The following is a 27,754-nucleotide window of genomic DNA, read 5'->3' as shown; positions in this document are numbered from 1 at the left end:
AGATTCACAAAAACCCCAGTAGAACATCGTCTATGCCCTTGCCTTATGAAAATTAAAGAGGATCTTATACATTACCTCCTCTATTGCCCCATTTATTCGGGCTTTAGAGACGCAATGCTGCAAATTATACCCAACTCCATAATCAATCCTGAAGACAGAGTAAAATTTTTGTTGGTTGATGCAAACCCACGTATTACCCATGCGGTAGCGGTTTTTGTGATGAAGGCCATGAAAGCCAGGGAAAGATTTATAGATGACAATGTAAAGACCCCTTCATCGTCTGTTTAACTCGTTGCTTGTTTTCCTTCTCTTCGTGTTTTGTGGGATGAAGGTCTTGTTGGGATATTATGAAATGGATTTTAATATTTTTAATTATTGTTGTGTTGATATTTGTGTACAGGCATGGTCCTCACAATAAACGGATTTGATTTGAATAAAATATGGGGGGGGGGCAGATAAGCCCCACATAGAAAGCCCATCAACATGGGGATGACTCTTTCACATACAAATGAAAAGTTTCTTCCCATAGCCTTTTAACTCATACTACCTCCAGTCTGTTTGTCTCCAGTTCTGCATTTGCACTTACATCATCTGTTATGGCTATGCCAGGGGATTATTTCCCATGAGGTATCAGCAACAGTGCTTGTTCTATTGCAAGAAAAGATTCACAAAGAAGACAGGGAAGTTATTTTTGCATGTTGGTGGGTGCATGGGATTGGTCCCTGAACTTGGTTTCAAGGAACAGGTTGGATGATGGTGTCTTTTAATGTTTCCCCTAGCAAAATGCACTTGCATACAGAAAATGAGCATGTGAAGGAAGTTAGGACAGAAAGTTTACTATTGATAAGCTTATTTGTCATATGTAACAATTTTAAAACAAACAAACAACAACAACATGCATTCTTTAGGCAGAGGGACACTGTGTTGCACATGCTGGGGTGTGTGTCAATGGGTAAAGCCTGTGTGCTATAGTTGCTAGAGTGTTGGAGTGGGAACTGGGAGACCAGGGTTCAAATCCCCACTCTGCCATGACCTACCTCAGCCTAACCTACCACACACGGTAGTTGTGAGAATTAAAGGAGCAGGGGAGAGAACCATGAATGCTACCCAAATCTCTTGGAAAAACAAGGTGTGATATAAATGCAATCAACCAATCAATAATCATAGAATAATAGAGTTGGAAGAGACCACAAGGGCCATCCAGTCCAACCCCCTGCCAAGCAGGAAACACCATCAAAGCATTCCTGACAGATGGCTGTCAAGCCTCCGCTTAAAGACCTCCAAAGAAGGAGACTGCACCACACTCCTTGGCAGCAAATTCCACTGTCGAACAGCTCTTACTGTCAGGGAGTTTTTCCTAATGTTTAGATGGAATCTTCTTTCTTGTAGCTTGAATCCATTGCTCTGTGTCCGCTTCTCTGGAGCAGCAGAAAACAACCTTTCACCCTCTTCTATATGACATCCTTTTATATATTTGAACATGGCTATCATTTCACCCCTTAACCTTCTCTTCTCCAGGCTAAACATACCCAGCTCCCTAAGCCGTTCCTCATAAGGCATTCTTTCCAGGCCTTTAACCATTTTGGTTACCCTCCTCTGGACACGTTCCAGCTTGCCAATATCCTTCTTGAACTGTGGTGCCCAGAACTGGACACAGTATTCCAGGTGAGGTCTGACCAGAGCGGAATACAGTGGTAATATTACTTCCCTTGATCACTCTGCCCTTTAATGCTTATATCCCTAAGTGTATAGGACCATAGTTCTTGGAAGTAAAACCTGGAACATATTTGTTTAAACATATTGGTGGAAACAACCCTAGGATTGCTTTGATGTGAACAGTGGTATAAAAGATTTAGAACTAAATAAATAAGAATAGGAAATTTAGTTCCCTTATCCAATCAGACCAATCTAGCTCATTATAGTCCAAAGACAGAGAGTAATTCTCCAGGGTTTCAGACAATGGCTTTCCTGAATCCTCTGTGGAGATGCTTGGGACAGGGAATATCTTCTGTCTGAAAAGCATGTGCTCTATCACTTGGCTACAACCCTTTGCCAAAGAGAACAGTTCATTGTTGCCTTCCAGCTCTAAGGAGAATAAGACACCCCCACGCCACCCCAAGATATTTGAATGGATGAAGAACAGAATAAGAATTCGTATATGTACTTAACTTCATCCAATTTCCCACCTAGTATTTCAAGAATAAGGTTCATGCCACGTGCTTTACTCCTGTAACCCATCCTGGGACCTTGGGGAGAAGGGCAGGGAAGAAGAATATGCCAACAAAAAAAAATAAAAATGGACTGAAAATTATAAATTATACTCGGTGAGGATCTTTCAACACTAGTTGCCTGCCTCTGCATTTAAAAAGTAAATGAAAGTGGGGGCTGTAAAGCGAAGCCACTTTGCTAACGGGCTCCCGTTTGCGTAAAAGCAACCTTGAGCAAAGTCGACGAGAGGAGCAGCACAGCAGAGGGCGCTTTATCGTACAGGAGCCACTTCTCGGTTCAGGCGCCGCACGATTCCTCTCGACCAAACTTTGGCACTCGTCTTATGTTTACAAGCGCAGGAATGCGCAGTTCTCTCTCTACTACAGGGCAGGGGGCGTGGCTAAAGGTAGGAGGGAGGAGCCTTTCCTGGGCAGGGTGCTGCTTTTGCACAGTAGCAATGCAACAAGTGGCTGGGTGCTTTCTTTCTTTCTTTCTTTCCCCCGGTTTTTCACGTTGGCAAAGCCCCTCGGGCGAGGTAGACGCTAAGTACCCTCGGGCGTAGAGGCGCGCTCCCGCAAACGGCGGCGGGTTTGCTGAAGAACTGCGAGAGCAAGGGCGGCTGGCGTGCAATAATACCCTTGCAAAGGCGCCCAGGGCTGCCGGGTGAGCCGATAGCCAACCTGATGAGCCGGCGGGGCCCAGAAAAGGAGTGCGCAATGGTGGCTTTGGTGGGCAACGGAGGAAACCGCGTTTCCCTCGCCGCTGCAGCTTGAAATCAAAGAAGGGCTCCTTTTCTCCCTCTTCCCCTCCCGCTCCGGTTTCCAGCTCGGCAGCAGCTCGCACAAGCCAACAGCAGAAAGCAGGTCGAGGGGGAAAGGCGGCCGAGGAGGCATGGCATCTGCGTAAAGTCTCGTCCCGGGGCAAGGAGGCGGCTGGGACAGGAGGACGCGGCGCCGAGCAGCCGGCATGAGCGACACCAGCGAGGCGGGGATCATCAGCTTCTCGGTGCCCAGCCCGCCGGGCATTCTTGGCGGCGGCTGCCCGCTGCTCTACGAGGATGGGCTCGTCAGGAGAGCCCCGGCGGCAGGCGAGGGGACGGCGGCCCGGGGTTTCCTGGGCGGCCCAGGCGCGCCGCCGCCCGGCACCTTTTGGAATGAGGACAGCAGCACCGTCTGCCCCGCCAGCGACACGGCGGCCCGGGCCAAAAACAACAGCGGCGGCGGCGGCCCCAGCAACAGGAGCACCACGGTGTCATACGTGATCAACGAGGCGAGTCCGGGGCTTCTGCAGGCGGCGGAGAGTGGGGCCCTGCAGAGCCTGCGGGAAGCGTGCGAGGCGGTGGGCGCCGACCTACAGACACTGCACTTCGGCAAGCTGGACTTCGGCGAGACGGCGGTGCTCGACCGCTTCTACAACGCGGGTGAGTCGGCAGGCGAGCTCCTTCCGGCGAGCGGAAGGCAAAACCCGCCGCGCCTGCAGCCGAAAGCGCGCTTACCTGAGGAGAGGCTTCCTCACGCGTATGCAGGTGGTGGGGCAAGCGAGGGGCCTCAGGCTTCATTTACCTCTTCTCAATACCTACGTAGGGTGAAGTGAGGAATACGCATTATGTATGTGTTTTCTTACATTTCTCTGCCGCCTTTCTTCTGTTATGGAACCAGAGGCGGCATAAGTGCAGTTCCCAGGCACTTCCCATACCTGCTGAGCCTCATCCAGGTGGTGGCCTTGTTGGCAGTTATTTATTCCGGATCATTCACATGGCACATGGGGTAAGGTCTTGAGGTCATCTACACAAGTGGCCCTTAAATGCTGTTTGGCAATTATTTGCCTGAAATTCAAACGTAACCCATCACATTTTTGTTTTTCCTGGGTTTGCTTGCAAGCAGAAGGACCCAGGTTCAGTCCGTGAAAGCGCCAAGTAAAGAGCTAGATGGACCAATAGTGTGACTCAGTATAAGGCAACTTCCTAAAGATAAAATGAGGGGAGGTTTCACACACGCTATAAAATAGCAAATCCAGGTTTGCCTCCTCGTGTTTACGCTTGGTAAAGAGCTGCAGCCAATCACAGCTCCTTGATGAGTGCAGATGTATAAGTTGCCTAACTAGATAAAAGATGTTAGATATAAACCTCCAAAAACTTAATGTGTGAAGATCTTTCCACAATTCACTATGAATCTTTTTTGTGTTTCTTCTCTCATCCCAATTATTCATAATGTTTTCTTTTGATGTCTTTATGGATAAATTTGACCAGTCACTTTTTCGGCCGATATAATTGATCATACTTCGTTACACAATGTTTCTGTCAGTAGATCTTTCGAATTCTTCCAGTATTTTGCAGCTAACAAATGCCCTACTATAAACACACACAATTTTCTAATATGGGATTTCAGCATTTTGGTGATTAAAAATGGTAACAATGCTAATTTTGGATCTGTCTTTACCATATGACTACATTCTTTAAAGAAATCCTTCAAAAATCTTTCCTTATATTGGCATTCCCACCACATTAGGAAATATGTCCCCCATGCCTCACATTTCCTCCAACACTTAGGTGATGTTAAGCACCATAAATATATGACTAAGGGTAGTTGAGGTCATATACCGGTACCAACAGAGAATAGCTTTCAGGGAATTTCCCCATATTTTCGTTGAGACTGAATATAATGGTTTTTCATACCCAGTACTTTCCACTTCCTTTCTTCTCTTATTTCATGAAACACTGTTCCCATGATTCTTTTAAGCTTTGGGTTGATCCCATTGCCTTCACTATCCAGATTTTATAAATATTAGGGAGTCACAATCATTAGGTGCTCAAACCCTGGTAAAGATCTAATAGCCTAATTCCTGTGGTAGCCACTGAGATCTGGGTTTAAGCTAAAGTAAATAACTTGGTGTAGCTAAAGTAAATAACTTGGTGTATCATACCCAACTTTTCTTTCAATTGAGGGCCTTATTTGGGAGTCACCCCTTCAAACCAATCATGCATGTTTTCTTTATCACCTGTTTAGACTGAGTCCTAGCATCTGTCCTGTTTTTATTATGTTGCTTGTTTTTAAAACTTTTTGTGAACTGCCTTGCGAGGACAATGTGACCTGAACAATAGATTAGAAATATTTTAAATACATAAGTATTAGCATGGGGATCTGTCCCTTGGCGAAGGTCGCTAGCATGTGTGTCCAGGCGGGTAGCACGTGACATGCTTTCTGCTGTTTCCTAGTCTGTGAAGTAAACCTGGGCTAGTCTTTGGGAAAGCTGATCGTGTGTATTTGTTATTAGGCTTTTGTACGGAGGACAGAATAATTAGAGTGTTTTGTCACATCTTGTGCTGTTCATAGTTTCCTTGGCTCCAAAGATAGTAATCAGTCCATATTCTGCAGCTGCTGTTAGCCAGTAGTACCTGAGGATTGTAAACAAAGGCGTTTCAGTGCTAAGTCTTTTGGCAGGAAGTCTTTGGAAATAAGTAGTCCACTCTTGTCTGTTCACACCCAGGGATTCCCTGGGAACATAAAGATTTATTCAGAATTTATTCATCCACCTTTCTATTTCTGTTTTCAGAGCCACTGATGTGGCTTTAGACTTGTTCATGTGACACTGTGTAATTGGTGTGGTTTGAACATGGGCTGAGCTAAACCAGGCTTAGTATTTTGTGTGGTGGGACCATTTGTGCAACTCTTTCACCACACTCAGTTCACCCCCTAGCCTGTGTTTACTGACCAGCTGCTGAAAGTGTATTGACCACTAGTATGGTAAATATAGGTTGGGTCCTGAGCTGGCACACATAACTTTTTCAGTATGTCCCAGAAACATCTTAAACCCACAGGCATACTATGCCAGATTAATCATATGAATGGGTCCTTAGAGGTGTGCGTAATATACCAATCTACTTGGCCTACAAATATCTTATAAGATGAGGAAACTATGGTCCTCCAGATGTTGGGAGCACAGATCCCCTCATTCCTGACCATTTACCCTGCTTGATAGGGTCAATGGGACTTGTAGGTTAATAACATTTGGAAAACCACAGATTCCTCATCCCTGTTTTAGGACATGACTCCCCTCCCACAGTGTATAGGAAAGAGATGGTGAAGGGCAGGTAAGAATCTGATCAATCATCATGAGACCCCAGGGCAGGTTACCACAATTTAAAAGCATGATATTAAAAACAGCTTAAGATAAGGGAACAGGTTAGAGCCATATATATATATATATATATATATATATATATATATATATATATATATCAAAAGCCATTTTAAAGAGGTGCCTCCTCAGTGTACAGAGAAAAACTACATAATGCTGATGCTGGAGACATCTCTCTGAGGAGGGCATTACACAAAAATGCCCTCTCCTGGACCACTGCTGCCCAAAGTTCTAAGGGTGGTGGAACTACCAGGAGGACACCCTCTGACACTTTTTGTGTCCAATAGAGTCTGTGGGGAAGGAGCACCCGGAACTGGACTCAAACAAACTGGCAACCAGTGCTGCCATTTTAAAAAAGAGGTTTGGTAAGTTCCAAATTGTACCACATTGTATCTGGTTGCTGCATTTTGGACCTCTGGAAGTTTAAGAGGCCTCTTCAAGTGCAGCACCACATAGACGGCACTGCAATAATCCAGTCTAAGAGTTACTAAAGGGGCCGTAGTTGACAAACCATCCTTCGCTCAAAATAGGCACTCCTAGTCACCAAGGACACCTGAGTCTCCAGTGACCCCCAAGCTTCAGACCTGCTCCTCCTGGGCAAGGGTGTGTGAAACCCCATGCATAGCACACTGTCTCCCCTCTTCCTGGGCACAAGAACTTGGAACGCATAACACGTTCCATTCATCGGCCCACATCTGGTCTTTATGTGCCTCCAAGCACCTATCCAGTACCTCAACTGCATCTTCCAAGTCAGATGAACGGAGACAGAGTTGATTGCCATATGACTTGATTTATTTATTTGATTGCCATACCACTTAATATATTTAAAATATCTCTGAGTGTACAGAAACCTGAAGCAACAACAGATAGCTAAAACAAAAATAGAACAAAAATACACAGTTACATATAGCAATGCAAAGTTACTAATATATAAAAATCATTTTCAGTCCATTTTCCTTCTGACACACCCTCCATCTCAGTCTCTGGGTTCTTACCCAGGGTCCAAGCAAACTCTCAGCTCACCCACAGAAGTTTCACAGCAATAAGAGTTCCTGGAAACAGCAGACATCACTATAGTCTCTCAATCTAGGCTTGCTTTTTATGGGCAGCCGAAAGTGGACAGTACTTCCTCAGGCACTTGCCCACAGCTGTTTCCACACCCAGTTCCAGGTGTAGAAGGTTTGTTGAGTTTTCCAGAGGGTGCAAAGGGTGGGGAAAAGGCTACTACACTCACAGCTCTTTCTTCTCCCTCTGTCTTCTCCTTCTCCAGCTGCCGTCCACATGTTGGTGACAACTACCCCTTCACAATCTTTGACAGTCTTAGTTGTGTGCATGATTAAAGAGAGTTGATTAACTGTTCTCTGTTAAAAATGCCAACATCCCCGCAAATTAGAATACATGTATATATGCCTATCCCCCCCCCCCGGTTACAGAATTACCTAAGAAATAAATACTAATTATTCAGCTGTAAACGATAAGCTAACAAGCAATTACCAACCAAAAGGTCAACAGAAGGTGTGGGAGTATGGGAATTTCCCCTTCTTTATATTTAGCTCCTGTGATGTCAGAACTCTATAAAGGAACATTTTTGTCACTGTAGTTTTTAAAAACAACTGACGTGCCACTAGCATTAGCTCAGTGTTTACCTTACCAAGCTCTGACTACAGAATTTGGGTGACGATGTTTATTATGACCACCACCACCGTTGGTGAGGAAATGTTGTCCCAGGGTTACACAATAAATGTTGTTCTATCATAAGGGAAGGGCTGTAGCTCAGTGACAATCTGCAGCCTTTCCAGGTAAGGCTAGGCAGGTTCCCTGCCTGAAACCCTGGAGAGCCACTGAGCTAGATGGTCCAGCTCAATATGAGGCAGCTTCCTATGTTCCTCGTGGCCTACTTCGCATGTTACACTAAACCATAGTTAAAGAAACCATGCATAATGTGAACATGCAGTGCACTAGTACACACTGCTCTAAAGTTCCCACTGTGTTCTTCCTTCTAGTCGCTGGGAAACAAGCCAGAGAGTGTCCCCTCACAGCATCTGAACCTGGGATCATGGTTTGCTTCGAGAAAAAGAAACTGCAAGCTTGGGTTTGAGGGCATGACAAGCCACAGTCTGACTTGTTTCCTGTTGGTGTGGCAGCAGCAGGAACTCAGCAAGAACTTCTGAGCGGTGTGTTCACCAGCAATGCATGTTCACATTAAGGCATTAAAATAGTAATAGCAACAACTTTGGCTTAATGTGATGTGTTAAGCAAGAAAGTGTTAATGGGTGTCAACAGCTGTAGCTTCAGCAATACTGGAGCAGAAAATACTGAATAATATTTACTAATGGAATACGGGGTTAAGACCATCATAATATTATGAGTAACAATCCCACATGCTTACACTTACATGCACGTAGGGTTGGAGCGAGCTAGGCATACTTCATTGAATTCTGAGGTTTATATATTGATTAATTAAGAAAATGCATACCCTGCTTTTCATCTAGGTCTCAGTGAAACTAACAGAAATCCTGATTTATTTATTTATTTTCATAAAAATTATGCACCACTTGCTCATAAAAACCCCCAAAGCGGTTTGCAGAAGATAAAACCGTAAAATCAAGAAAAAATGGACAACCCTACTTTAAAACATATAAAAGTTAACATACTAAAACAGATTAAGATTACCTTAACTTTCCAAGCATCTGAGATGTCCTGCCTAACTAGGAATGTTTTAGCAGGTTCCCAAAAGAGTAAAGTGAAGGTACCTGCTTGATCTCAATAGGCAGGGAGTTCCAAAGTGTAGGCCCCACACCACCGAGACAACCCCTAGAGCCGGGCCTGAGAGAATAAAATGTTTTGAAATGTGTACACTGGATAAAATGTTTCGTAATGTGCACACAGATAACTTCATACATGAATTGAGGACAGAATGGATTTACCAGTGAACACATGTGAAATTGATGCTGACCAGAAGTAGACTGATGGGTCCATTCCCAAGTAGAGCAACAATGGGCACACTCAGTTCCAAAAATTACAAAGTCATTTTAATCCTGAGTCTTGCCAACTTTAGAATGTGTACAAAGTTCAAAGAGTATTTAAAATGTGTGGGGTCTTTTTACAGGGGGGTGGCGGCTATTGGGTTGTTTTTACAGTGGTACCTCGGTTCTCGAATAGAATCCATTCTGGAAGCCCGTTTGGCTTCCGAAACACTCAAAAACTGAGGTGTGGCTTCCCATTGGTTGCAAGAGCTTCTTGCACTCAGCAGAAGCTGTGTCTCACGTTTGGGTTGTGAAAAGTGTTTGAAAATGGAAGCATTTACTTCTGGGTATTCAGCGTTCGAGAACCGAAATATACGACAACTGAGGCATTCGGGAACCGAGGTGCCCGAATTGATTATGTATTTTGTGGGTTTGTTTTTCTTCTGTGAACCGCCTTGAGACCTCTGGTCATAGGGTACTATAAAAATTAAAACAATCAATCAATTCCAGGCAAGCTAGAAATGAGTCAGCTCCAGATCGCTGTGCAGATTGCTGCATGTGTTTTTCTGTACTCCCCGTCTCCCTTGCATAGGAGGGGTGGGAACAGAGATAATTTGGGAATATACCTGTAGTAACTTCTGTCAACCTAGCAGTTCGAAAGCATGTCAAAGTGCAAGTAGATAAATAGGTACCACTACAGTGGGAAGGTAAACGGCATTTCCGTGTTCTGCTTTGGTTTGCCAGAAGCGGCTTTGTCATGCTGGCCACATGATCTGGAAGCTGTACGCCGGTTCCCTCAACCAATAACACGAGATGAGCGCTGCAACCCCAGAGTTGGTCACGACTGGACCTAATGGTCAGGGGTCCCTTTACCTTTACCTTTAACTCCTGTGGGTAGGTAGACAGAAAAAGAAGAGGGCATGTGACTGCAGTTGTGTAGTAAAGCAGAAAAAGAGGAATGCAAGTGCTGTGATATACAGAAAGAGAGTGAGTGGAAAATGACAATGAGCGGTTAACAAAGAAAGCAAAGTGCTTTCAGAGACAAATGAGACTCCTTTCTAGTTTATTTTGTGCTGTTGAATTCATGCACTGCCTCTTCATCTGTATAGGTTCTGCCATAAGTTTCATTTCTTGGTCATGTTGGAGTGTGACAAAGAGATGGCAGCTTGGAACTTGAATAAGGCTCTGTGGGTATTCCATTGCCTCATCAAGCTTAGATTTGGGGGGCCAGGGGACTACCAGTAGCATCTAGAAATGTAAGTGTGCATATGTGTAGCCTGGTAGCCACTGGAAGGAGTTGCATGTAGGTGAGGGAGCGGAATGCTGTTGCTGGTGGCAGGGGGAAATGGAATGTTCTGCCTCTTCATGGCACCCAGCATGGAAACCAGGCACTTTGCCAGAGGAGAACCCCCTGCCCCCCTCCACTTCACACCTAGCAAATGAATGCAGCAGGGTGCTGTAGGTGGAATTCTCCAACCTCCCACCCCATTCCATCAACCATCTAGCAGGTTGGTAAAGAAAAATGCAGGCTACTACCTATTTGCAAGGCTGTCCTATAATTAATTATTAATTAATTATAGGAATTTATATAACCTCCTATTATATAATAGTACTAGCTGTACCCTGCCACGCGTTGCTATGGCCCCTCCCCAAATCCCCCGGCATATCCCTATGGCTGTTTCGACCCCCCTTCCTGTATCCCCTCCCCCCACCCCATGGCTCATCCCTGTGACTCCCCCCACCTCCCTCCCTGCATCCCCCCGGCTCATCCCTGTGATTCCCGGCGGAGTCAGGTCTACCTCTGATGGGGGTGGTGGGGTTGTCGGGTGACATTGGCGTCAGGGTCTGGCCTGGCTCCCGGGGCGGGTACGGCGGCGGTGTGGGTTGGGTTCATCCAGCCTGCCCCTTGCTTTGAGGAGGATTCGGCATGGCTGCGGTCTTGGGAGGCGGCGTGGCATGTGGAGCGGTCTGGCTCCCTAGACGGTGCGTGCTTCGGAGGGTGGGGCAGGTTGCAGAGAGGGCTGCCTCCCTGGATGGCTTGGGTCTCTGGTGGCAGGGCGATCTGCGGGGTATGGTGGGTCTCGGGGTGGTGTGGGTGTCGGATGGCGTGGCAGGCTATGGGGCGGACTGGGTTGGGCCGGGCTGCCCCTCGGTTTGAGATGGATTCGGCGTGGTGGCGGTTAGAGGATGGTGTGTTGGTTCAAGTCATGATCTGCCCCCGACCTCGGAGGAGTTCCCGGGTAGAATTTCCCATCATCCCCAGCCCTCTAAGTTTAGCATTCTGAAACACTGGGTTTTACCTGGTTTTCCTGCCACAGGTGTGACATCTCCCCAATCTAAGTCCATGGAAACACTCCCGTATTCCCATCTGATGTTGTGGCCAAATTTGAACGCGATCGGGCAAGCGGTTTTGGAGAAAGGTGTGCTTTAACAAACATAGACCCTCTGCATTCATATATAGAATAGAATATAGAAGATATGTTGCAGTATATATTAGACCCAGGAGATGGAACCTCAGGCTTGGGGGCCAAATGTGACCTTGGGACACTCTCCAGGTCTCAGCCACACCTACCGTAGCCATACACCTTTTCACCTGGCAACATCCCTTGCCAGCCTGCTTTGCACCTTCCTTGAATTGTTTTGCTTGGCTCGAATGTGTCTTTGAACTCTAATAATGATTCACACTTCTCTGGATGGAGGATATAGAGGGGTGTATGAGTGTGTGCAGAAACAACTGCATGGAGGTAAAAATTCCCATCTCTGTTGCTCTTCTCACTTTTTAAACCATTGTTCTGTCATGGATGCTTTAGTTGAGATTCCTGCATTGCAGGAGGTTGGACTAGATGACCCTCAGGGTCCCTTCCAAAGCTACAATTTGATGGTTCTATGAAAGGTTGACCAAAAGGAAATAGGCTGAATGATAGGCTGAATGATGTTCCCCATCTCTGTGTTAGACCTTGTAAATCTTGCACGAGTACTGAAAGACAAACAAAGGTTAATTTCAAATCAGTGTGTCAGTGCATGCAAAACACTTTAATTAGTCAAAAATCACTGTCTTATTGATGTGCATTTTTTCACCATAGCATTATCTCCTTACAGCATCATTATTGTTCATCTCTAAAACATGTTTTCCCGACTTGAGCTGTTAATTTCTGACTCATAGGGATTAGCTCCTGTTACATAAAACATGATTCTAGCCAGTGCATCCCAAGGTGCTACTTTGTTTTCCGCTTTGTGCTTCAGGTTAGAATTGCCAGCTCTTGGCCGGCAGGATGCTTCTGTGTCTTTCGTTTAATTAATTAATTTACTGCGCTTGTCTTACTTCTCCTCAACCATAATAATTCTCAAAATATTTTAATTACTATATGACGAGGAGAATTTAAAGCAGCTGGCTTTCTCAGAGAAAGTGGTGAACTGTAGGGAAATATGCCCATTTCTCTTATAATAAGAATTGAAATATAAAAAGTGCTAGTTAACAGGTTAGAAAAAAATCAAACTAGTTCATGTGGTCTGGTGCCATTCTTCCCTTTTGCATAGGTTTTTGCTGGAGTAGCTCAGTACTGTAGTTTAAAAGTAGTAATGGAAACAGGAGGAGTATTGTGGAAGCTGAGCAAGGTCATGGAGGCCAAATGGGACACTTTATTTAGACATTGACTACATTATTTTATTTCTGAGCTGGAGTGAGAAACAAAAAGACTTGTCTCACATACATAAAGGAGAGGTTGAACATTTCATTTGCCTGCAAGTCTCCCTCCTGGCTACTGACTGAGTTTTTGCGATGTCATGGATCATTTACAGGTACTGTACAAGTATTCTCGTGCTGGGCAAGTCACAGAAATTTCAGACATGATGCAATTAACTGGGATCTGAGTGGAAGAGTAATCTTGGTTTGCACACTGTGTGGGTGGAGAGGGAGGGGGGACCCATGTGAAGGCAATGGAACAAAGGGGTGAGGTGGGGGGCTCTTTTCACCTGAGGACCACATTCCCTTCTGGTAAACCTTCCAAAGGCCACATGCTGGTGGATGGGGCCAGAAGGATAAGTGGATGGAGTAGCACCCACTTTAGGTTGGTTTCTGCATGCACTCCCCCACTCGTCTCTGTTCTCCATTCAAGGGTGCATTCCAGCCAGGCAAAAATATTTGGGGTATGAAGCTGGGCCAGTGAGTTGTGTGGCCTAGGGAGTGTTCCAAGGGCTGTATAGAGAAATTCCTGGGTCTGAAGTTCCCCATGGTTAACCAGGATTTGAGATAAAGAGGCAGCTGGTAGAGATCCTTTCCCAGGGTATAGGGGCTGAAGTGGGTGTCTGAGCTTTTAGTGCTAAAGCTGGGGTTAGCGGGGCAAGGATTTGTGCAAGGCTAACATCCATGAGGTGGTGGTGTGTGCAGCATCACAATATTTCACGTATTGGTTCCAAATTACTTGCCAGCCATTAGTTGCAGGCTTTTGTCACCATTTACTTTTATTAGCTGCTTTATTCAGGGGTAGGCAGCCTAAGACCTGTGGGCCAGATGCTGCCCAATCGCCTTCTCATGCTTTCTGCTGATGCTTTCTGCCTTCCAAATGTGGCCCACAGACAGTCCTGGAATCAGCGTGCTTTTACATGAGTAGAATGTATCCATTTATATATATATATATATAAAATGCACCTCTGGGTTATTTGTGGGGCCTGCCTGGTATTTTTACATGAGTATAATGTGTGCTTTTATGTGCATCTCTGGGTTATTTGTGGGGCAAAGGAATTCGTTCATTTCCCTCCCTTCAAAATATAGTCCGGCCCACCACGGCTGGAAAAGGTTGCTAACCCCTGCTTAAGGGGATAAGTGGCTATCGTCACTCTCCACTGGTGGAAGGAACATAGGGCTTTATGTGAGCTGTTGTTGTGTTTCACCGGAGTCCCTGTTGTGGTGTGGTTGTCTCTCTTCTAATCTGAAAAGGTCAGTAGCTCTTTAAAGACAGAGCACAGTTGTGTCCCACAGTTTGCTGGATGTATGGCCCTTGCCTCCTAGCCTTGAAGGACAATTCTGGTTCTTCAGGAAATGGAAGAGATAAGGAGCACTTGCACGTGCAGCCAGCCTCCCTTGGTTGGTCCTATGGCATCTGCTTGCCTGGCTCACTTTCTTGTTTACAAGTGATTTGCCCCCTGGGTGTATGGGGAAAGGGGGCACTTCTCAGCAACAAATTGCACTGCAGTTTTATATGCACTTGTCAGTGAGTAAAGGCTTTTACAGCTGCACACGACAAAACAATGCAAATTGGCTTTAGCTGTTTTACAAAGTTTTGATGCTGTCCAGAATGTAAAGAAGTGAGTCTGTACCATGGTTGCTTGGCTGCAGACTCAAAGGCTTTACATACAAGGACATAGGGGGTGCAAGAAGCAGAGCAACTCTTTCTAAATTCCAGTGATTCTTTTCTGATCGTGTCTTGCTTACCTTTGGGAGATGCTACATTCCAAGGCTTTTTCCTTTGAACCAGAATGTTGGTTACAAAACTATTCCTATTTTATTTTTGGATTTCCTGGAATTTGTGGTGAAATGTAATGTTAAGGCTTTCTCTCTGTCTTGGTGCTCTTATAACATTCAGTTGCTTCTTAAAAAACACTGTTGTCCCCTATTAATAGTGGATTGAGCAATTTCCAAACCCCATCTTAGCACAGAAATACATGTTTCCCACAACATCTGCTGTTTGTAGTGGCTGAAAATCAGTTCCAGCATAATAATAATGGCCAGTTATAGAATAAAATGAGTGATTAAGAAATTTCACTTTTGTTGTTGTTTAGTCGTGTCCGACTCTTCGTGACCCCATGGACCATAGCACGCCAGGCATTCCTGTCTTCCACTGCCTCCCACAGTTTGGTCAAACCTATGTTTGTAGCTTCAAGAACACTGTCCAACCATCTCATCCTCTGTCGTCCCCTTCTCCTTGTGCCCTCCATCTTTCCCAACATCAGAGTCTTTTCCAGGGAGTCTTCTCTTCTCATGAGGTGGCCAAAGTATTGGAGCCTCAGCTTCACGATCTGTCCTTCCAGTGAGCACTCAAGGCTGATTTCCTTAAGAATGGATAGGTTTGATCTTCTTGTAGTCCATGGGACTCTCAAGAGTCTCCTCCAGCACCATAATTCAAAAGCATCAATTCTTCGGCGATCAGCCTTCTTTATGGTCCAGCTCTCACTTCCATACATCACTACTGGGAAAACCATAGCTTTAACTATATGGACCTTTGTAGGCAAGGTGATGTCTCTGCTTTTTAAGATGTTGTCTAGGTTTGTCATTGCTTTTCTCCCAAGAAGCAGGTGTCTTTTAATTTCGTGGCTGCTGTCACCATCTGCAGTGATCAAGGAGCCCAAGAAAGTAAAATCTCTCACTGCCTCCATTTCTTCCTCTTCTATTTGCCAGGAGGTGATGGGACCAGTGGCAGAAATTTCACTTTTAATTCTACTTATTTCTCTTAAGTGAAGTCTCTGCCTGCTTGCCTCCACTCCCTAACATCTGCAATGCATCATGTGTTGGATTAGCTAGGGGTTATTCTAATCTTTCTTTGTTTTTTTCCTCCCTCTAAGAACTACCGGTATTGGGATGGGGTTTGTTCCTAAACAGATTAAAAGGACCTTCTTCTAGTGCTTGGAGTCGTGCCTAGTGAGGCTACACTGTAATAATAAGCTTTGATTATTGAGTCACTGGCATACAGAACATTTTTGTTGTCTTTGTTTAGGCTCAGAAAGCAAAAAAGTGACACCATGGGGGCAGGGAGATCTTTCAGATAAAAACTGCAATACTGTGATTTTGGAATTCCCCCTGTGATGTGTGTTTTAGTTTTTTCTTCTTTTCCCCCTTGTGTGACTGCTTCTTCATGGGAAGACAAAAGTTGCTGGAACTGACCCTTGTCTTATATTGGAAATGGACTGATGTAGTAGGAGGCAGAGATGACTGATAGAATCATAATAATAGATTTACAAATTCAGATTATTAAGTGATAGTTGCATTTGTGTGGATAATGTAACATATGAACTTGCTCCACACGTGCTCAGTTTATTGTATGCTTATTGAATGTTTAAATTGGTTGCAATCTGATTGTAATTTGAAGGCCCCTTTACAGTACAAATTTAACTTGGCTTTCTTTATGCTGCAAGAATTATCTACTTGCAGTAACAGGAGCAGTTGAACAGGGCTTGCTGTATCGCAATGGGACAGGTTACTTTTTTTCAGACTATGAGCTGCATGGTTGCTTCGTACAATATGACACGACCTTGCAAATATTCAATTTGTAATGTAGCACACTATTCTTGACCATGGCTTGGTTCTGTAGCACCAGAGTGGCTACATTCAAGTTTGGGGGGCAGTCGTAACACTGGTGTCTGCCTGGTGGGGCTGAATTGAGGAGTCATGCCCCACGTGGTAGCTGGGGTGAACATTGGGCGGCAGGCAGAGTGCTGTGCTGGATTTGGCACCGTGATCAGAGTCAGATCAGGCCCAGTGGGGCTGGCTTGGGATCTAGTGGATTCCCTCCGGAATCCCATCTCCCATTTCAGGGGAAGGCTGATGGAGGCCAGCAGGGCTTTGAGTATATGCTAATAACAAATTAGACCAGCGTTTCTCAACCGCTGTGCTGCGAGACGCTGGCTGGTGTGCCGCGACATGCGGCGACGAGAAGGGCGATTTGCATTGTCACGTGCCTGGCGGCCGCCAATAAATACCACTAACCCGCCGGAAAGGAAGCCGGCCGGGTCACGACGCGGGGCGAGCGCAGCTCTCAACAGCCACCACCACGGGAGGGTGGTTTTAGACAAACTTAAAGAAGCTGGCTGGATGAGCTCAACCTGAAACTTGCTGAGCAAAGGATTGTGCTGGTAGAGAAATCAGCGGCTTGTGAAGCCTTATTACAGGAGATTGCAACCAACACAGCAATTGGCAAGTGTTTCTTACAGTCATAATTATATAGGCAATATAGGGCGGCACAGAGTTAATTTTTTAAACTTTTTTAATGGTGGTGTGCCTCGTGATTTTTTTCATGGAACAAGTGTGCCTTGGCCCAAAAAAGGTTGAGAAACACTGAATTAGACTCTTTGGTCTCACAGTGTAAATCCTGGTGGGTAGTATTCAAGGTCTGATATTGTGGGAAAGTACCAACAATTGTTCTACAATCACTTATTTCATATCATAGTATAGCTCCTCCCCCCCCCGCCATCATCAAAGATTTCCTTTTTAAAGAAAAATCTTACATTTGTAGTACAAGGGTAAGCTATGGACCTTTTTCAGAAGTCGAATGGAAATAAAAGAAACACATCCTAGGCAGGGAGGTGGCTTGAGGGCAGCAGGTTCTCCAACTTACTCAAAACAACCCCACTGTGTATATAGTATGCACGGAGGATGGCATCACAAATTGAAATGAGTGTGTATAACTTAGGGGCTGTGTCTGCTTCTGCTGTTCTGCTTCCACCTGCACAGATATTTGTTCTGTGCACACATTTAAGATTGCTTTCCCCCAGCTCCTTTAGCCACACTTACTGTAGCTACCGTATGGCGCTCCACCTTGTTTTATGTGTTCAGCACACTTGTTAATGATGGTATGTCAGAATCAAGACACCCGGAGAATAGATGTGGAACACTGGAGGTTCTTTATATTTTCATTCAATAGTACTAGAATACGTGTTTCAGTCTCCAGCTGTGATCATCATGCAGATAGATATTCATAATCCACTGTAGGTTATACTAACATCAAAAGGGCACAACCCAACCCACGATCCAGCCAAAGTTAAGCACCTTCAGGCTGTAATTCTGTGCTCACCAACCTGTGAGGAAGTCCCATTGAACTCAGTGGGATAATCAGAGGATTGCTGTGAACAAGTCCCACTGATTTCAGTCAGAGAGTAACACAGATGTTTAAATGTCTTTATCTGAAATCACATTAATTTTAACAGTGCTTAACTTTGGATGGATCGTGCTTCTTATGTACATGTTGTTACCAAAGACTAAAATAACAAATGAATAAGTGCCATATGTTAGTTCCCTAGTATTTTAGTAGTTGCACTAGTCTTTAGCTTTGTACATTCCATCTTTTCCAGTGTTCAGAAAGGAAGCATACACTAAACATTACCAAAGGCATCAGCATTGCAGCTCCATTGACAAAAAGGGAATGTGTACTAATAATAATGAGGCTGATCTTGTGACATAACGTAGAATGACCTTCTGTGGACTACAGTTTACTTCATCAGATGCCTCACATTGATGTTACTCAGCAGGAATCCTGTGAATATTGCTATTACACAGCAGGATTCCAATCTGGTGAGAGAACTGTAGAGCGCTGTTATAGAGTTGTCATGTGGAACGGAAATGTGATTATTGTGAATGACATAAATGATGTTTTAATTTGAGCTCATGTGTTGGTCAAACAACTGCTCAACTGAAAAAGAACACCTGGATGAAAACAGGAAATGTATAATTATGACATAGTTTCAAGTGCGGGTTTATTGCTTCTTTTCTGTTGTGTGTGTGTGTTCATAACTGTGAAAGACTGCAAGGAATGCTGCAGCACTTACCGTAAGTGAGACTAATAAAAACATTTGAGCTTTCTGGACCATATTGGTAAAAGAATGCAGAGTACTTAACTAAGCTTGTTCATGCATTATATTTTGGGGAGAACACACAATCTGACCTTAGTTTTGGGTGCAGTCTCACCCTCTTCCTCCCCTTCCCCCAATCTGTGGGGAGAAAACAACAAGTGAACTAGGCTGTACTATATTAACTTGAATGTGATATTAACCTAGCCATCTAATTTAATGCCCATATTTTTTCAGGGTACAAAAAGAGAGATAATCATGCAGGCAGCCACCTGTTTACACATTCAATATGTGCATGACCATGTATGCGCACATCATGTTGAACCTGGAAGTGTCATGGAAGCTTCATAAAGAGGTCACTGAAATGTCATTATAAGTGTAGAACGGGGTGTTTGTTGACTTTTTCAATGGATTTCAATTATACACGATTTCACTGATGGTGCCTCAGAACATAACTCTGTTAGGTTTCGTTTTACTCAGGCCGTTGGCCCTTAATTTGAAGGGTTTTATATATTTGTGGCCTCTTTTTGCAGGTGGAATGTGTTACACCTGCCCTTTATATGTATTTTTAGGCTTTGTGTTTTTAGGTTTTTATTCTGTTTTAGCTATGTGCTGGTTTTATTCTTTGTAGTATTTTGTAGGTTGCTTTGAGTTACTTTATTGGAGGGGGGGGGGGAAACAAACCGATAAGTGCAATTAATAAAAACAGCAACAGCCCCTGACATGCATCCTTCTCACAAATTCATGGAGGACAAGCTATCAATGACTACTAGTCATGATGGCTATGCATTGCTTCCGGTATCAGAGGAAGCTTGTCTCTGAATGTTAGTTGCTTGGCATCAGAAGTGGGGGAATGCTGTCACACTCAGGTACTGCTTGCAGGCATTCTGGGGGCATCCGGGAACAGAATGCTGGACTAATCCAGCATAGGCCTTTGGTCTGATCCAGCAGGACTCTAATGTACATGATGCAATGCTATATGCATGAAACTCGACATATAAGAGACTGTGCCCCCTACCCCACTCATAGACGTTTCATTGCTGCACTTAAAGGTGAAAGAAGCAATTTTTACAAATTGCCTCTTTTTGCTGTAACTCTGGAGCCTATTTTTATTACAAGGTTTCTGTACGACCCTTCACCAAACATGGTCAGGTGGTGCACAACAAAATAAGGTAAAATAAAATTATGATGTAAACAAGAACTCTCATAAAATACCTAAATAACATAATCAGCAACCGTGCAATTTAAAAATGACTCAGCCCATTAGTCTCTAAAAGCTGAGGTTTTTATTGGTCATCTTAATGAATATAAGTTTGGGGCAAGATTGCTTCCTACAAAAGGAGCATTTTAAATCTGATCTGTAAATTTCAGGAGGGCTTTTTGGAACTACAGTATGTACTCAAAGGAGTGTTTTCAAAGCAGGTCTCTGTAACCTCTGAAGAGAACTAATTGGTAGCTACAGCAAGCCACTATGAACTTTGACAGCTCTCAAGAGCATGACATCATCATGACTTCACTAGCTGTCAAAGTTCATGGTGGCTTGCTGTAGCATTAGAATGCAAAAATAATAATGAAGTTACTTGTTTTTAATAAAGCTGTTTTGTAAAAATAATAGGTTTTTTCTCTGAATTTAATGTTTGTATCCAACTAAGTTTACTTGTTGCAGATCCGTTTAAATTAGTGGACCTAAGTTAGCCATGTCGATTGATTTCAGTGAGTGTGCTCTGCATATCACTAACATTTGATACCCTGAACCTTTTGGCTATAACACTGAAGAACTAAGTCACTGCAGTCACAAGCTGCAGCTATCAGGCACTACCAGTGAAAAATGAAAGCAAACCTGTTTATCATGTTTGTTTAATCTCATGTTACAAAGTTGGACAGCCTTCATGCATAGTGTTAAGAATCTTAATTCGGGTGAGTCATATCCGCTTTCTGTATTGGATACGTAAGTGCAATTTAACATAACTTAAATTACAAGTTAGATAATATTAGTCTAGTAGCATACATAGTAACTCCTTGTTTGCCATGCTGGTAATTTCACACATGTGCTTCTTTTGCATGAATATACCTACAGTACTCAGCCAAGTTGATCTTGGTCTCCTACACAACTGAATACAAGTCAGCTTACTGCAGTTCCTTGGGCCAAATCTAGCCTCTTGATGGTGGCATTTCCCACTCTTCTCATGCTGCGTATACTCGAAGAGGCAGAGGAATGAGCTGCATTTGTGGCGATAGAATTTGGCGGCCAGCTTCCCCCACTCTTTATTGGTGGTGGGTCATTGCCCTGTCATCTACCATTCCCTTGTCATAGTGAGCTGCCCAAATGGTGCTAAATACATGCATTGCTTAAGGATATTGGGGTGGCCAGCGTGGTGCCTTCCAGGTCTTTGAACTGAATTTTCCACCTTTCCCAATCATTGGCCCCACTGACTGGAGTTGATGGAAGTTCAAAGCCTTTAGAACTCATATAAACTCTGTTCTAAAACAGCTGCATTGGTTGCCAGCATTTCCAGGTCCAATTTAAGGTGCTTGCAATTTAAGGTGCTTAAAGGTCTAAATGTCTCATGCCCCAAATACCTGAAAGATGGCCTTTGTCCCTATAGACCAGGGGGTCAGCAAACTTTTCCAGCAGGGGGCCGGGTCCACTGTCCCTCAGACCTTGTGGGGCACAGGACTATTTTTTTTGGGGGGGGGGGGGAATGAACGTATTCCTATGCCCCACAAATAACCCAGAAATGCATTTTAAATAAAAGGACACATTCTACTCATGTAAAAGCATGCTGATTCCCGAACCGTCCGCGGGCTGGATTTAGAAGGTGATTGGGCTGGAACCGGCCCTTGGGCCTTAGTTTGCCTACCCATGCTATAGACCCTCTTGTATGTTACAGTCAGCAGGGGGACTCTCTTGGTACTCTCATCACCCTTAGAAGCTGGCGCCTTGCCTTCACTATTCAGCTTTCTGTGAATGCTGAAGATGCACTTCTGGCATTTGACACCTGAGACATGTGTTTTCAGGGCCCAACCTATTCCTGTGAATAATTTAACTGTTTTTAATACTGTATTTTAGTTTGTTCTATATCTCTCCCTGTGACCTGCTTGTGAAGAGCAGTTAATAAACAGTAGTAGTAGTAGCAGTAGTAGTAATATAGATGCAAATGAAAGGAACAACTACGGTAATTAAAAAGCCAGTAGCTGAGACTCCAAATGAATTTTAAAAGAAAGGGACAGATAAAGAAATGACTGATTAAAAAGCTGGTAGCTGGAAAACAGTTCAGTATTACTTTTCTAGGTCACACTGGAAAGTCGAAAGAGCAAAAATCACCACAAATACAGAAACATAACACAGAAAATAACATAAAAAATTGGAAGAATCTACTTTCGCTGCAACGATTTTGCCCTGAAAATTTAGCCCCTGGCTGTGTGTTGTAGAGAAATCTCAACTAGCTTCTACATGTCTGATATTACTGAGAACATTTCCCAGGGAAGGAAGAATAGGATGTGCATCAGTGTTGAAGACATTTTTGTTTTGGAAATTTTTTCTAACAGGATGAAAAGTCTCTAGGTGATCATTTTGTATTGTTTTTAAACTTGTATATAGTTGTTTTTAAACTTGTATATAGTTGTGTTTTTTACTATTTAAAAAACAATTATAATTGTTTTTATTATATGTTTGTAAATCACCTTGAAATATGTATAAAAGGTGATTCAGTAACCGGCCAATTAATTAATTATTTATTATTATTATTATTATTATTATTATTATTTAGGCAAGCCTTGGAATCCATCCTTTTAGAAACTCACTGAGTTCCTTAGACACTAACAAGAAACCAGACATTACAAACCTAAGTACAAAGTTAGTACCTTGTTTTCTACCATTGACAAACCACAGTCAAGATGGTTGTCTGAAACATTGGAGATGGGCTGAATTGTAGCACTCTTACTCCACATTCAGATTCCCAAATCATTTTTTTCTCTTGGGAAAAAACTCCTTAAGTAAAAGCTAAAAAAAAAAAAAACCCCCACCCTAGTCATCTGAATAACAAAGACTAATGAACTGAGACATAGCTCTCATTTGGCTCCAATAACCAGGCAGCAGGCTTCCAGTGAGTGCTCCTCTCAGTAAAGATAGCTACTGTATTGTGTTTGCCTTTGTAGGAAGGAAGGGGAAGTAACTGTCCCTTCCCTAGCTCTCTTAAAAACCAAAAGTAACAGGTAGCCAATGGGCTTTGAGGATTCTGAATGCAGAGGTTGGACAGGGACAAACAGACCCAGGTGGCTGTATTCACATGCATTCACAGGTGTAGCTTGCATTCACAAGCCTTGTTACCTGGTTGCTTCAATTCAAGTTGATTTTTAATTTTGAGAACAAATTAAACTGAGTGATGCAGTCACCTTTAATGGTATTTCTGCTTCCCATGACCCTTCAGCAATAATCTCATACTGGTGGAACTGCTCCTGTGTGATTTGATCAGTTTATTTGCTTTGATCAGCTTCTCTACCCCTGATGAATATTTCACATACATGCTAGGTTTATAAGAAACTACAGCACTTCCTGAGCTAGTAGGTCGTAGCTGCAATGATCATATGAATACCAGTAACACCATGTCTAAATCTTGTTGCAGTGCTCATAGATATAATCTGAAGTGCCTTATAACCTTTAAGCACTGATTCCTAAAGTGATGCAAAGAGCACAAAGGCACTTATTGAAAGACTTCTTACAAGCATTCTTAACTCTAGATCTCATTGGGCATTAAACAAAAATAGACCTCACTGATATTGCCAATTACCCAAGCCAAACATGTGAAGCATCCTCTGTGGGTTCCTCCTTTTTAATTTCTTCTTCATGCTCATGCCTGTATTTCACTGGCTTTCTTGTTTTTATTGTTATTTGTATTGCTCAGCTGAATTTCCTCATAACAAACGTTTTATTTGTTAATAAATAAAAGAGATACTGTAGTCTGGTTGGATAATTCCAGTGATACTGTGGACCAGCCTTACAGTTCTCAGTGTTCTTTCTTAAGTATTTGTACTGTACATAAGCAGGTTTGTTTAAAATAAAAATCAGCCTGAATGCTTCTGTAGATAAACTTCTAGGAATGGGATTTATAACCCCCACCCGCTGAGAAGTGTCCTTTTTCCTAGTCAGTATATCTGATAGGCCATATGAAGGTCTAGTATTTAGGTTTGTTAATCATTGCTCATATTTGACCTTGTGCAGTATGTAGAGCCCAGTAGGTAGTGAATTAGGCAAGCTGTTTAGTATCTCATTTCTTTCTGTTTCAGGTGTAGTTGCTTCAACTTTAGACATCACTATGATTGATAAAGCTGTTGCCTGTTTGTTTTAATGATGGGTGTTGGTGGAAATGGAACAACAACTTAATAGACACGCAGCTGTTACTTTTGTCTTCCTGTCTCTATCTATTCTGCTCTTTTTATCAAATCGTTTGATGTGCTTGGTATACCACAAATGGGTAACAGATTTATTGTGTTTGCTAAAGGACTACCGTGAAAAGAAATGAATCATTAGCCCCCTTTCAGTTTCAAGGGGTTAATGTTCTGTTAATCACCTTTCACACAGAGCCCAACTAAAGGGAAAGTGGAGAAATATTTGATTGCATTAGCATGAGAAGCTGTCCTATCAATACTACCAGAAAATCCATGATGTAGCTCAATTGGAAATTGGTCTGGCTCATTTATAGATTCAGTTCATTTGTCCTGTATGAAATTAAATTATATCCCTTAGGAGGCAAACAGGAGTGTATAGTTAAATGGGAAGTAATCATTTGGTTCTTGGGCTCCTTACATGGCAAAGAACAATGAGAGCACTTCAACTTAGGTAATTCGCCTAAATAATGATTAAATGTATGGATTTAAGCTAAGTGCAAATTTCGTCATAGTGGGTGTTCACCTTTCTTACTACACCGTTTATCATATTATAATATGATAGATATTTGAAAACAGTAGTCATTGGTGCATAGAATTGGGCTGTAAGCGTTATGTTCTGAAATCCATTCAAGGCATATTTAAGAACATAAGAACCCAGACCAAAGGCCTATCTAGGCCAGCATCCTGTTCTCACAGTGGCCAATCACTGGCTACCAGTGGCCAACCAGTAGGGGAAATCCACAAGCAGGACATGAATGCAACAGCCCCGTCCCCACTTGTATTCCCCAACAGCTAGCATTCAGAGGCATACTGCCTCAAATACTGGAGGTGGTATACAGCTATCAGGGCTAGTAGCCATTGATTGCCCGCTCCTCCATGAATTTGTCTTGTAGTGAGTTACATAATTTAATGATTCTCCCCCCCCCTTTTTGCTGTGAAGTACATCCTCTCATCTGAGAGAACTTGAGGGAATTTATGTGATCTTCCTCAGAGTTTTTATTTACAAGATTGCTGTAAAAACGAAACACAGAAATATTCATGATTGTGGTGTTATCTCCTAAGAGACCTACAAATAATCTTCACTGGTCCCACTGTAACTTAAATCTGAGTAAAGATGCCTAGAATTGTTCACAGTGTCTATATGAAAGACTAAAATCTTAAGCCAGAATGAAGCCAGTCTCCTTGTTTCTTATAACCTACCCCTTCCTCTCACAGAACCCCATGGTAGTCAACATTGGAAAAAATACAGCATTTAGAATCATAGAATCATAGAATCGTAGAGTTGGAAGAGACCACATGGGCCATCCAGTCCAACCCCCTGCCAAGCAGGAAACACCATCAAAGCATTCTTGACATATGCCTATTTAAAGCAGAACACTACAAAAGGCAACATAAAATAATAATCAATGAACCCCCTTCAGTGAAGGAATATTTTGACCAATGTGGGGTTTGAACCACAACTAAGAGTCTTGTGCTCTACCAACTGTTATACATTACTCCAGACTCTTGCTGTTACCTTAGTTTTCATATATATAAATACTGCTTAACACCTAAGACTGTACATGGTGTAAAAAAAAAAGGTAAAGGGCACCTGACCATCAGGTCCAGTCGTGTCCGACTCTGGGGTTGCGGCGCTCATCTCGCTCTATAGGCCGAGAGAGCCAGCGTTTGTCCACAGACAGCTTTCGGGTCATGTGGCCAGCATGACAAAGCTGCTTCTGGCAAACCAGAGCAGCGCACAGAAACGCCGTTTACCTTCCCGCCGGAGCACTCCCTATTTATCTACTTGCACTTTGATGTGCTTTCGAACTGCTAGGTGGGCAGGAGCTGGGACCGAGCAACAGGAGCTCACCCCATTGCAGGGATTCGAACTGCCGGCCTTCTGATCAGCAAGCCCTAGACTCTGTGGTTTAACCCACAGCACCACCTGGGTCCCACCAACATGGTGTAAAGTTAGGTTAAAAAGACACTACAAAGATAAAACCAGTTAAAACTATCTAGAAAAATAAGAAAGCGTACTTAAATGCCTGATGAAATAGGACTTCACTAGGTGAAGTTCAACAGGGAGAGGGTCTACCTAATCTCAGTTGGGAGGCAGTTCCAGAGAATTGGGCTCACAATACTGAATGCATGGCTCTTGGTGGATACAAGCTGTGCTTACAAATGAACATAAAGTTTAGGTTATATGAGTTTTAAAAATTAACCCATTAATTAAATTTGCGTATGATTAAAAACAGTATTTCAGAAGCAAGAAATATAGTTTTAGAATGATGTGTTTATGTGTTGTGTCAGATCATCCTAGAAGATCCATCCTAGGTATATGGGAGACCAGGGGAGATGCCTCTTAGTGTTTGCCATCTGCAGTTTTTATAAGTCCTGGTGTTAAAAAGGTATAAATGATCTACTGATACAGGTGCACTCTTCAGTCAATTAAATGTTTGAGGGTGTTTTTTTATTATTATAAAAAATAATTACTTAATCTAACAAGTGTTACTAATGACACTTTACTTTCTACTCTTGAATTGTCAGTAGAAGTGTCTATAACTTTATAGATAGAAATAGTGTTGAAAGCAAAATATTACTCTATTTTTAACAACTGAAAATATCCATTTGCTTATTAGATTCTGAGAAACTCTTTACAGATTCTCCCCCACTTTTTTCCTTTGGAAAATCAGCACTTTACTGAATGGTTAGGGGAAGGAAGTGTTGTGGGTGAGAAAGACAGGTGGCATGTTCACGAGAAAAGACACGTTTTCTATGTTGCCTTTTTATGATGCTGTGGGAGCAGACGGGTTGCTTGCTTTAATAATAACACAAAGCTAGCTATGTTACTAAGGAGAATTATGGCACTGAGACTTATGCAGTAAATGTTAACGGATAGTACAGGTTTGTGGTAGATACCCTACCCAGAGACAACACCTTTCACTCTTTTAAAACCGACCAGCCCTGTAACGTGAGTGTGGCCACACAAGAGAATTCAAGACACCTCTAATGTTGTTCTTTGTGAATTCACTTCTGGTGAAGCTGATAGACTGACAGGAGTGCAGCTAGAGAGACCATGTATGCCTTGCCAAAAAGGAGAACACGTATCACGAAAAAAGGAAAAGCAGATTTAGAAGTAATTACTATAATGTAAACAGAAATGTAAGAACATAATATAATAAAAAGAACATAAGAAGAGCCTGCTGGATCAGGCCAGTAGCCCATTTGGTCCAGCATCCCGTCCTCACAGTGGCCAACCAGATGCCTAGGGAAGCCCAGAAGCAGGACCCAAGCACAAGAACACTCTTTCCTCCTGCAGTTTGCAGCAACTGGTATTCAGAAGCTACCGTGGAGGCAGAAGTATGAAGACTACCATCTATAGTTTCTTTATCTGATAAAGGATACCTCTGAATTAGTTTGTTACTTTTGAGATGTGGAATCTTGCATTTAATTCAACTTTCTGAAATTCATGTAACTGTGAGGGGTTTGCTGGATGACGAGGAGTGTTGGGAGACACC

General features: G+C 43.2%; 1 protein-coding gene across 4 annotated transcripts in view; it reads left to right on the top strand.

Moving 5' to 3' along the window:
• Positions 1-27,754, top strand: part of MAP3K5 (mitogen-activated protein kinase kinase kinase 5) — a 107,547-nt gene that overhangs the window by 4,743 nt on the left and 75,050 nt on the right. For 3 of the 4 annotated variants that reach the window (XR_004692177.2, XM_035108893.2, XM_035108891.2), the window contains exon 1: positions 1,612-3,628. The exons of the other annotated variant lie outside the window; for it this stretch is intronic. Coding sequence is in view for 2 of the 3 variants with exons in the window: in XM_035108893.2 (XP_034964784.1) it covers positions 3,175-3,628 (454 nt within the window). In the remaining variant the exon portion in view is untranslated. Of the gene's footprint in view, positions 1-1,611; positions 3,629-27,754 lie in introns of those variants that run through there. 4 annotated transcript variants of the gene reach the window in all.

Source organism: Zootoca vivipara, chromosome 3 (assembly GCF_963506605.1).
Source record: "Zootoca vivipara chromosome 3, rZooViv1.1, whole genome shotgun sequence".
NCBI classification, from domain to species: domain Eukaryota; kingdom Metazoa; phylum Chordata; class Lepidosauria; order Squamata; family Lacertidae; genus Zootoca; species Zootoca vivipara.
This window is presented reverse-complemented; position numbering and strand designations above follow the sequence as displayed.